At 55.8% G+C, this 11582-nt stretch overlaps 1 protein-coding gene across 4 annotated transcripts in view; it reads right to left on the bottom strand.

Moving 5' to 3' along the window:
* Positions 1-206: 206 nt before the first annotated feature.
* The window catches only part of TTLL1 (tubulin tyrosine ligase-like family, member 1), a 35321-nt gene continuing 23945 nt past the window's right edge, over positions 207-11582 (bottom strand). For all 4 annotated transcript variants that reach the window (XM_010843638.1, XM_010843640.1, XM_010843641.1 and 1 more), the window contains 4 exons: positions 11428-11571; positions 8229-8315; positions 5599-5762; positions 207-499 (listed from right to left, as the gene is read on the bottom strand). In XM_010843638.1, the coding sequence (XP_010841940.1) occupies positions 370-499; positions 5599-5762; positions 8229-8315; positions 11428-11571 (525 nt within the window). In that variant the 3' untranslated portion in view covers positions 207-369. The remainder of the gene's footprint in view (positions 500-5598; positions 5763-8228; positions 8316-11427; positions 11572-11582) is intronic.

Here is an 11582-nt window from a genome sequence, read left to right as displayed (position 1 = left end):
ATTTCTATTATTATTACATCAGATCCACCTCAAATCATCAGGCATTAGATCCTGGAGGTTGGGGAACCCCTGCCTCCAGGGGTAGGACATCTGGGGCCACAGCAGAATTGCTTGGTGTGGGAAAAATCCTGATAGCCTTGAGCCAGAAGTATGGTGAGGATGGGAGTGACAGAGAAACAGGGACGTTCCCCCAATAACAGACTTCCTTAACCTTTCAAAGAAGTGCCTTTATTTATTTACAGGGTTTAGGAAAGGGAAAAAAAAAAGGTCTAGAAAAAGGAAATTCCAAAATAGGTGTCCTCGGCAAGGGTTGGGCGCAGTGACAGGTTTTGACCGGGTCCGGGCTGTAAGTCTCGCTTTTGCCGGTGGTCACTTCCAGGTGGTGAGGACGGTCCTCCCGGCATCTCTCAATCGGCTCCCTTTGGGCCCCAGCGACTGGCCTGGCCGACTTCTCAGCTCTCGTTCAGCCCCGTCACCCTGCGCCAGCTCCTCGTCATACCTAGAGACAGAGGCCATCTCCAGGGTTCCCGCGGCGTCGCCAGGGCAACCAGAGAAGCAGCCTGCATGCCTCCAAACTCACCTGCCCAGCAGGTGGCCTTGGCAGCCCACCAAGGGCCATCCCAGGCCACAGAACACACGAGCACAACCTTGTTAAACTGTCACTGTGGACGGGTCCCACACCCTGCAGTTGATGTTTTCATACAGGCCACCAGACAGGGTCTGGCAATGGCCACAGGGAAAGGCATGACATCCCAGGGTAGCCAAGGAGACAAGCGATGTCTGAAAATACATTACACTCAGCACCTCGCTCAGCATCTGTGGGGCGAGGATGACTAACCCTGGTCCAGACAGGGCACGGGGTGTGAGTGACCAGCCCAGGAGGCGGCAGCCAGGACAGGGAGAGGCCAGTTTCACCTCCACCAGCCATGACCTACCCACCCCTCCCCATCAACGCTCCTGCATCGGGCTTGTGCAGTGCTAAAGCACAGCCCGGGGGGGACGTACAGCTGGTGCTTTTAAACCAGAAAGAACCTAGAACCTCAGCGACCCTGACAATAAGGCATCTGGTGACCTTTTCTTGTTGGGGTGGGGCCCCCACGAGAGGGGTGAAATCCACAGGCCCTGTTTCGGGCCCTGGCACTGCGGACCTCCATGGACAGGGTCTCCTATCCCTCCCAGGGCTTCCATCACCCTCCTGACTCAGATCCGTAGGCATCATGAGTCCCACTTCCTGTTGGAGGAAATTGGGGCTCAGAGAGGTTTATTCAGTGGGCTAAGGTCACACAGCTGGTACATGGCAGAGGTAGGGTTAAATAAAACCCAGGACTTCAGATTCTTGGAGAAGGAAATGGCAACCCACTCCAGTATTCTTGCCTGGAAAATCCCATGGATGGAGGAGCCTGGCAGGCTACAGTCCCTGGGGTTGCAAAGAGTCGGACATGACTGAGCAACTTCACTTCACTTAGGATTCTTAATTTGGAACTTTTTACCCTGCGGCTCAGAGTGTGAAGCTTCTGTCCACTGTTCTAATGTGTGTGTGGGTGTCACTGCTGACCACACCCTGGCTGAGCACCCACCAAGATGTCCACATCAAATGCGAAAGGTACTAAGATGCTCAGTGATGTTTCATTAACTACGTTCTGCTGACCTCTGGAAGAGGGTGTGTTTCCATTAAAGCTTATTCCCAGGATCACCATGTGTGGGTTGAGGGTGGGCTGGGCTAGAGATTTCTGAGGATGAAGGATGCATTTTCCACACTGGGGGTGAAAGAGGAGGGTGGGGAGGAGGGAGGCCAGAAGAGTGTCATCTTCACAGCAGACACAACGAGGTTTCCCTCTGCCAGACATAGGGAGGTTAGACCACAACCTGTGGGTCCCTCCTGTTCCTGTCTCCCTAAGGAGAGACGATGTTGGGCAGAGGACTCCCCAGGGATGCTGGTGGATCTGCCTGGGTGTGGGGGGGTCTCCCAGGAGGCACACTGGCCCCTCTTCCGGCCAGGGACTCCTGCTCATACGTTATCACTCTATTTGCTTGTGTCGTGTCTACCTTACTGACCAAAGGGCTGGAGTGACCACCCCCTCTGTCTGGCTCATCCCCAGCACCCCTCTTGTGGGGAGCGTGTGTGCAGTAAGAACCTGCTGAACAAGCAGAGGGGAGACACACAGGTGGGCTTCCAGTTTCCCTGGGCATTGGTGCTGGTCTGTGCAGCTTAAACACCAACGGAAATGAGCGCTTGGTGAGCAGCTGCCATCTGGGACGGGTGACTCCTGGGGGTGGTGTGCCCAATGACGGGGCGAGCGTGGAGGAGGGTCAGAGACCAGATGGCCCTTCTCAGGCCCCTCCTGGGCTGGCGGGCTGCTCTCTGGGGCTTTTCACAGGCAGGATCCACTCACAGGGGTCAGAATAGTCATTTTTAGAAGACTGTAAAAGCAGACCCGGCATCTTCTGAACTGGGCCCTGGACGGAGCAGATGCAAAGTGCCAGGCCCTGCAGCTCCGAGGCCGGGATGGAGAGCTGGGACAGCAGCAAGAATGTCTACATCCAGGTGGCACACCAGGGTTGTGGCCACGGGCAAGTGAGCCGGCCCCCGCTGGGACCCCTGAAGGGCTCTTGAGGGCACCCAGTGGAATGCAGAGTGCCTGGCATGGCAGGACAGGACGGAGCCGGTGATGTCGGGGGCCTGTCCGCCCCCCTTTCCCAGACCCATCCTCCCGGATCCCCCAGCACCTCAGCTGCAAGCCCACAGAGACTGACGGGTCACTGAAGCACTGGGGAGCAAGCCCTGACTGGAAGGACCCAGCACCGTAGGCTCTGCACTGGAACCCCTTCTTAGTTCTTCACCCGGGGGAGGGTAGCCCAATGCATTGCAAGGAAGGCCACCTTTTTGTCTCTCCAACTGGAAGCACTGAGGCTTCTGACCATGCGTCTTACTGGAAACGGGGCGTCTGCCCACACCCTCAAGGGGGCAATGGGTTGATGGCGGGCAAAGGGCCCCACAGGCTCCCTAGAACACACTTCCCCGACCTCCCCAGCACCCTCAGCTCGATGAAGGGGGGCTCACCCAGGGCCCCCTCCCTGTCTCAGGGCTGTCAGGACGGAGCCCACAAGGCCCTGCATCGTGGTTGTCACCCTGCACTGCCCACAGTGCCAATCCCGGGAGGTTCTGGACGTGCCCCCACCCGGCCCCACCCCCAAACTCTTCCTCTGTACCAAGGACTCTCTGTCTGTTGTTAGCAATGGACAGAGCCTCCCCCATCCTCCGCCTTGTCCTGGAAGGTCCCCGTCACCTTCCTGCTCTGAACCTGGCTTCCCCTCCCGCCCCTCGAGTGGGCCTGTCTTCTCTCCCACTGACCATGCCCCTGGGTCTACAGGGGAACCCCCTCTCCCCCCGCAACTTCTCTCCAAAACCTCCTTCCCAGGTCAGCAGAGTCCACCAGCCTTCCCTGCCGTGTCGGTCACCTCTAATCCTCCAGGTCACTGACCCTAATTCCTTAAGATTCAGGCTCTCAACTCACTGCTGCTGGTGACCTGAGTGACCAAACAGATGAGACCCTGATCCCCTAACCTACTGCCCTCTCCGATGACCTCCACCCCAGCTCAGCCCCACCTCTGGGGCACCCAACTGACCACGTCACGTTCGGTGACCGCACCCCTTGCGAAACTTCAGCCGCCAGCCACAGCCTGACCTATGCCCCTTGACCTCTGCCCCTTCTCTTCCCAGCTCAGTGTCTGACAGCCCCCTGCCCGCCCTCTCCCTGTCCTCAGCTGCTCAGACCTGCTGCTTCCCTGTCCTGCCCCCTCACCTGGCGAGCACCCCACCCAGGGCACTTCCATGCTCTGCCTACCCTATGCCTCGTCTGGATAGCAGACGTGCTGGAAGATACAACCAACCAGCCAGCTGGTCGCCCTTCAGGCTTGTGACCACCCTGCCCAGGCCCCTAGTGCTGCTCTCATGGACTCACCTCCTGTGCTCCTGGGGCTGCACACTTACATCCACACAGCAGCGGCGCTACGCACCAGGGTAAAGGAGCACGGGTGTAAAGTTCACAACTATTTCTTCACTCTTTTCAAACGTTAAGTGAGGGGCTTCCTTGGTGGCTTAGCGGTGGAGAATCTGCCTGCCAATGCCGGGAACGCGGGTTCGACCCCTGCCCCAGGAAGATCCCACATGCCGCGGGGCAACTAAGCCCATGGGCCACAACCATGGAGACCGAGCCCTAGAGCCCGGGAGCTGTAGCCACTGAGCCCACGAGCCACGACTACTGAATCCCGAGCACCCCAGAGCCTGTGCTCCACAAGAGAAGCCACCACAGTGCGAAGCCCGAGCACCCTGCAGCTGGAGAGTGGCCCCCACGTGCAACTGAGAAAAGCCCGCTCAGCAGTGAGGATCCAGCACAGCCATACGTAAATAAAAGTATTTTTTTAAAAATTAAAGAAATGAAATTGTTAAATGTATGTTTAGACTTCACAGAAATAGTTAATGCGATCCTAACAGCTTCAGTCCTTGGGCTTGAGTGCTATTTCCCTCTTTTCTTAGGCCCCCTTCCCCAGCCCACACCTTCTGCGGCAGTGGTGCCCATGACAACCCCCTACGGAGTGTTCCTCTACACTTCCTGCCCTGTCCACTCTCAGACCAGCCGCCACATGCAGAAATGCCAGCCACACCGGGGGAGGGGGCATGGCGACCACCGCCGGTGTCACACGGATCACACTGCACACCCTTCCTGCAGCTCCTCCCCCGGCCTTCCGGCCCCAGCACAGCCCCACCCGAGTCCTTCCAACGTCCACTCACCCTTCCACCTTGAGAACGAGTCGGACCCGCTCAGCCACTGCCCTTCTGATGGGTTCTCACTTTCCCCCACTTTATGGCACTATCAGGGGCCACGTAACCCTCCGAGCCTTTGTTTCCATATGTGTGTAAAACGGAGCCAGTGACGACCCTCACCTCACAAGGCTGCTGGGAAACGAGCTGTGACGACGGGGGTCAGGCCCTAAATGCTGTGTGCCCTCCTCTCAGCTGTATTATCCCCATCGAAAGGTGTGCACCAGGTTCCCTTGGGGCTCAGGCAGTAAAGAACCCGCCTGCAATGCAGGAGAACCAGGTTCAAATCCTGGGTAGGGAAGATCTCCTGGGGAAGGGAATGGTAAAACACTCCAGTACTCTTGCCTGGAGAATCCCCTGGACAGAGGAGCCTGGTGGGCTACTGTCCACAGGGTCTCAAAGAGTTGGGCATGACTGAGCGAGTAACGCTTTCAAAGGTGTGCAGACTGAGCTCCTCAGTGTCACAAGGGTCTCAGGGATGGGCCAGGCGTGGCCGGTCACTGCTCCACGGTGAGTGACTAGCTCCGCCCTGACAGCTTGCCTGGCCAGTGCTCTAATATTTCCCATGCACTAGACTGAGACTGGACAGAGGCCTGGTTCAGCACCCAGCACTCATCGGCAACAAGGCCTTTCCCATAACGTCAAAAGGCAACATACTCTACCCGATAAGGTGAGTTCACATGCGCCTAGAACATCTGGGTTGGGCCCTGGCACACCCCCACCCCACGCCCCAATCTGACACTCACGCAGCCAGTGGCACAGACCCACAAACTCACAGGATTTCATAATTGCCGAGGACTTCCTTTGGGGGTGACTTGTTCCATTTACAGTCTGGAATTTCACCGTTAGGGACCGCGATGTTGAGGGTGTCATTGATCAGATTGTACTTAAGGATTCGGTCGTTGGCAGTGCTGGAGGTGAGGGACGGGGATGCGTTTACCTGCAAGAGGGGAGGAGACAGACCACGCCCTTCAGCTGGGTCACCTACCCACCCTGGAGCGCGGGTGAGCAGGGCCGACGCGAACACTGGCCACCCCACAGCGCAGGTAAGGAGGTTGCTTTACACTGTCATACCTAACACCTTCAGGAAGCACTTTCTGATCTATTTCCTTAGGTGGAATGTAACTTAGGGAATTCTCTGGCAGTCCAGTGGTTAGGACCTGGCACTTTCATGGCTGGGATCCCAGGTCAGGGAACTAAGATCCCACAAGCTGTGCGGCTCGGCCAAAAAAAAGAAAATAATAATCATAGTACTATTTAAAGACAGGATTAGGAACAGAACCTACAAATCAGTCACCACACAAATAAAAATCTTAGGTCAACGTCCACCACGAACATAACTTCAGTGTCTACCTGTGTGGTGAGCTCCACCCTCAGCATGGAGAGCTGCCCAGAGCTTTGCTGGGATCAGTGACCCAGTGACCCTGACCAAGCAGCATCGTAGGCTGAAGTAAAAGGAAGTGCACCCATGCGCTGCCTGACCAGCAAAGCAACATTCTGAGCAGAGGAGAAGCCTGTCCAGCAAGTGGAAAGTTAGTTCCAGAGGCCTCTGGGAAGGTAAGCAAAGTCACCAAGCACAGACATTCACTCTGCGGAGAGTCCCACGGGCCCTCGGTCAGCACCTATTGACTCTTACTTTGCACATAGTTGTAACGACCTTGGCGGGCTGCTTTCTCAGGCCTGGGAGGGAAGAGGCAGCAAATCTGAAAGTCGTTCAGGTTCCTCCCCCAAATGGTCAGACCATGTGTCTGTGCTGCCAGCGAGGCAGCTGATGTGTACAGTGGCAGGGGAGGTGCAGACCTCGGGTGCCCTGGACGTTACCACTGTGCTTTATCAGGCCATCCTGCGATTCTCATTACAAACAGGCTACAGTTCAGATCTGTTATATTATCTTAGCAATAACCTTCACGTTGAGATTCTAGTTCATCAAGGAAAAATTGACTTCCATTGAAGTTACATAAAATGGAGAAACTTCATGTAGACGGAAATGAGTTTGAGCAAGCTCTGGGAGTTGGTGATGGACAGGGAAGCCTGGCATGCTGCAGTCCATGGGGTCACAAAGAGTCAGACACGACTGAGCGACTGAAATGAAGATGGAGGAAAAGAAAATATAAATTATTTTATGTCGGTAGATAAGACTGACTTAACTATTTTTCTGCAGGTGTGTTAAGTTGCTTCAGTCCGACTCTTTGTGATCCCGTGGATTGTAGCCCGCCAGGCTCCTCTGTCTGTGGGATTCTCCAGGCAAGAATACTGGAGTGGGTAGCCATGCCCTCCTCCAGGGGATCTTCCCAAACCAGGGATCAAACCTGCCCCTCTTACATCTCCTGCACTGGCAGGCAAGATCTTTACCACTAGCGCCACCTGGGAAGCCCCGCTATCTCGCTACATGTACATATGTCTACACACACACACACACACACACAACACACATACCACTTTCTCTTAAAACCTGGCTCTCCTGGCAGCTTCTCGGGAGGTCCTCACTTTCCCTGCACGGACCACTCACGATGACTTGCTCTGGAGACTCAGCTTTGGCTGGAAACAGCCTGAGCTAAAGGGCATGAGCTGCACCCACCTGGTGGGTCACACAAGGCTCACACAAGGAGATGAGTGGGCAGAGCGGACGCCTGCCCTCTCACTGCCCGCCCGACCCCATGCCCCTCTCCCTGGCAGCAGAGCAAAGCAGGACCACCCAGCAAGGTGGGCTCTGTGTCTGGGTCTTGATGGACATGCCAGCCCCTCCCCCACCACCGCTGTCATCAGGAAAAGGGCACACACACCCCCCCTCTTTCTAGAACAGCCATCACTACATCCTGTCTGCGCCTTCAGATGGGCAGATAAGTCCACTTCCAAACTATGCCTTTGTCCCCAGAGTATGGTGTTCCTTATCTCTGGACAGAACACCGTTGCCTCCCAGGACTTCTGGGGCTGTGAGCGCCCTTCCTGAATGGGAATAGTGTTCCCCAAGAGGATGTTTGGGCCTCCAGAGCTGGACTCACCCGGAAGGACCCATCTGGAAGGGGGACAAAAATTAAAAAAAAAATAAAGTACTTCTGGGGAATTCCCTGGTGGCCCAGTGGTTAGGACTCCGAGCTTCCACAGGTTCGATCCCTGGTCAGGAACGAAGATCCCTGCAAGCTGCACAGTATGGTCGAAAACAACAAACAAACCCCAAAATGGAAGTGGAACCACAGGCTCTGGCACTGTGGGCTGGGCTTGCAGGAGGTAGTTGACGGCAGTGTGCACATTTCCAGCCATCAGCAAACCCTCAGACCTGAGCATCTGTCCTCATCCTTCTGCCCTCGTCTCCACCCACCCTGGCCTGGGGCCTCATATTTGGGGCCAGGCAGGAGCACAGGGAGGCTGTGAGGTGACCAGGCGCAAGGTCGTGGGACACGGGTACCTCGATCAGCCAGGGCTTCAGCTTGTCATCGATGATGATGTCGTAGCCGTAGCACTCGAAGCAGTGCTTGTCGTTGTTCATCACGGGCTGCGGGGAGAGGACCGTGGTTAGAGCCAGCGTCGGGGGGCCCGGCTGAGACCCCTGACATTGTGGACACGTGGCACGTCACGGCAGCAGGGCCCTGCGCGTGGGACCAGCGGCTGAGACCAGCGGCTCTCTGCCTCCCTCTTCTCTGCCTTGCTCCCTCTCCCTGCTCCTCCCGTGGGGCTCCAGGGTGGACATTCCCCTCAACCTCAGATAGGGCATTCGGGAAGCAACCACTATGTCTCTTTCATCAGAGGCTCAACAACCAGCAATGAAGGTCTCCACCAGCACAAGACTGTCCTGACACACACACACACGCACACACACAGACACACACACACTCGCACACACATGCACACACACACATGCATGCAGACACATGCACATGCACACACACACAGACACACACATATACACACATGCATGGACACACACATACACGCACACACACACTATACTCACATGTACACATACACACACAGACACACACAGACGCACACATACACACACACACACACGTGCATGCAAACACACACATATACCCACACGCACACACACAGAGACACAGACACACACAGACATACACACGCACACATGCATGCACACACAGACACACACACACATATATACACAGACATGCACGCACACACGCACAGGGCCCACCAGGCTGCCAGTCCCTTCACAGGCCCCTTGGGATGCAGCTTATGAACCTCTGTTCTCTGTGACTAAAGTCAAATCCGTTTACTTAACATTTTTGGATCCTCTTCTCAGTTTTTAATTTCACTTCATAAACTATTCCCCAAGTGTATAAAAAGCCCACCAGCTGCTTGCTTACAACACAGACTCCATGCTGCCTGAATGAGACCCTCTGGGAGAAGGCCAGCAAACAGTGGTGCTCCCCGGGGTTGTCTCTGCACCGCACAGCGAGGGAGAAACACAGACACGACCGTGAGGACCCTGAGGGCTTCTTATGTGGCAGTGGGTGCCTGGACTCTACTTAGTACGCTCGATTCAGAACAGGAAACGAAGCCCAGTGCAGCCCCACTTGGAGGAGAACCAGGCTGGGGGGCGGGCTGTTTCATCACATGGAAATCTGGTGGAACCACTGCCTTTCCACTGAATTCTGGTGTCCTGACCCGGATACTGCCCACACCACAGTCACAAAAAGCCTCTGCAGAATAGGAAGTCACAACCCTCTGTCATCTCCCAGACCCGCTGTCTCTGGCCCTCTGAGCATCCTGCCCCCAAGCTGTGGCTCCCAGCTTCTCCATCATGTCCCATGTCCCGTGTCCTGGGTCTGGGTCCCCCTGCGTGGTCCTTGCCCCCGCACCACGCCCTTCTCACAAGGTACTGCAGCCGCCCGTGTCCCTATCTCTCCCCTAAATTCCCGGAAGGCAACACACTTGGTAAAAACAAGGAGACATCCTAAATGAATAAAATGGAATAAATGAATCCCTGCTCCCCAGATCCTCAGAGCCTTGGAAATGCCACAGCTTTTCAGCTCTGGAGCCCAAAGTGCAGGAGGAGACCCTCAGGCACCTGAGGATCCCTGTGCCAGGGGAGCCGGCTGACCACCTGGGGCCAGGGCACAGGCGTTCTTGATGAGACAGCCAATGATTTCTCAGAGCTCTGCCAGCCAGGGGGACTGAAGCCAGCCAGGAAGGAGGTGGAGGAAGCTGGTTTAACCAGGCACTAAGGCGCACGCATCACCTGTGTTACAGCCTGGCTTGAAATCTGAGTCCAGGACTCCACACACATCCCCACTGTGACCCCCACCCAAGTGTTGAAGTTCAAGACATGGCTTCCGTGGGGTAAGAGACGTGGAGCATGGCCCCTGAGATGTCTTTCTCCAACAGTGGAAGAGTAAGGTCTTCCCTCGCCCCCGTTCTTTTTCTCCCCTGTCGAGTCCACCCTGTGAGCCCGAAACGCAGACAGGAGGAGCTGGCAGGGCTCTGGAGCGCTTGGTGAAACAGGAAGAGCTCGATTCAAGACACGGGAAAGCCAAGGTGTCCACCAGAAGCACCATTTTCCATCCATAATTTTCTTTACCAGGCTGTTTCAACAAAGCTTTCCACACATGGGCAAACAGTATAAACTGTCATTTTCCGAGATAAAATGGGAATCGGGGGTCCTCCCTGGTGGTCCAGCAGTCCTCCCAATGCAGGCAGCCCGGGATCGATCCCCGGTCAGGGAACGAGAGCCCACGTGCTGCAACTAAAAGATCTTGCCTGAGGCCGCTAACACCCAGCCCAGCCAAACAGATACATTTTGCTTAAAAAAAAAAAAATGAGAGAGGGGATTCCCTGGCGGTCCAGTAGTAAGGACTCTGTGCTTTCACTGCTGTGGGCCTGGGTTCAGTCCCTGGTTGGAGAACTAAGATCTCACGGGTCCTGTGCCCTGGCCAAAAAAAAAAAGAACAGGGGCGGGGGAAGACCTTACTCTTCCACTGAGAAGATTGCACATATGTATTTTCACACATATCCACCTCGCTGCCAAGCCCATATCACACTTCCTCCAAGAGCTCATCTCCCCACATTTCCGAGCCCGGGGAGTGAAGCTCTGTCCGCGGCCCCTCAACCCCCGGTGTGTGGGCGCGTACTCGCCTGCCCACCAGCTTCTGCACTAGAATGAGCAGCCTGCGCGCTGGTGCTGCAAGGTGTATTCTTTACTTTTCCTTGGAAAACAGATGCGCACCTGCTTTAGGACAGTAAAACAAAACACAAAAACTCCAAACCAGCCAACAGATAGGAGACATGAGTGAAGAGAAGAGGGGACTCTCTCCCGCCCTAAATGTCTATGAAACAGCAGAGCAGGAGGCCTAAAAACAAGGAGGCTGCTGAAAAGTCTATCTCCAAAGCTTCAGCTTGTGACAAAGGCTCACTGTCCACTCAGGGGGAACAGAAGAGCCAGGGGTGATGGACGTCAAGGGGACCTGGCCCGTCTGGGGAGGTCCCAAGGCCGTGGCTGTAGGAGGTAAGGCCATAAAGACCGGTGTTTTTAGCGAAAGAGCCACAAGTACCCCCCAATCCCAAACCATTCCCGGGTTTGCGCTGTCTCCTCGCTCTCTCTGCTCCTAGGGCTCCCGCCCACCCCCGCAGCCCCCCGCAGGGCTCACCGCCACGGCCTTCAGGGACTGCACGATGATCCAGTGGATCTCGTCGAACAGCTTGCTGGTCACCTCCTTGCCTCGGGTGCTCTCCAGGTACAGCCGCAGGTTGTTCACGGTCCACTTGCCCCCGTGGATGTGGTTGTAGTCCTCCTGGTCACGGA

Source organism: Bison bison, unplaced genomic scaffold (genome assembly GCF_000754665.1).
Source record: "Bison bison bison isolate TAMUID 2011002044 unplaced genomic scaffold, Bison_UMD1.0 scf7180017864184, whole genome shotgun sequence".
Classification (NCBI taxonomy): domain Eukaryota; kingdom Metazoa; phylum Chordata; class Mammalia; order Artiodactyla; family Bovidae; genus Bison; species Bison bison.
Note: the sequence above shows the minus strand (reverse complement) of the source record. Positions and strands in the feature narration are given on the sequence as shown.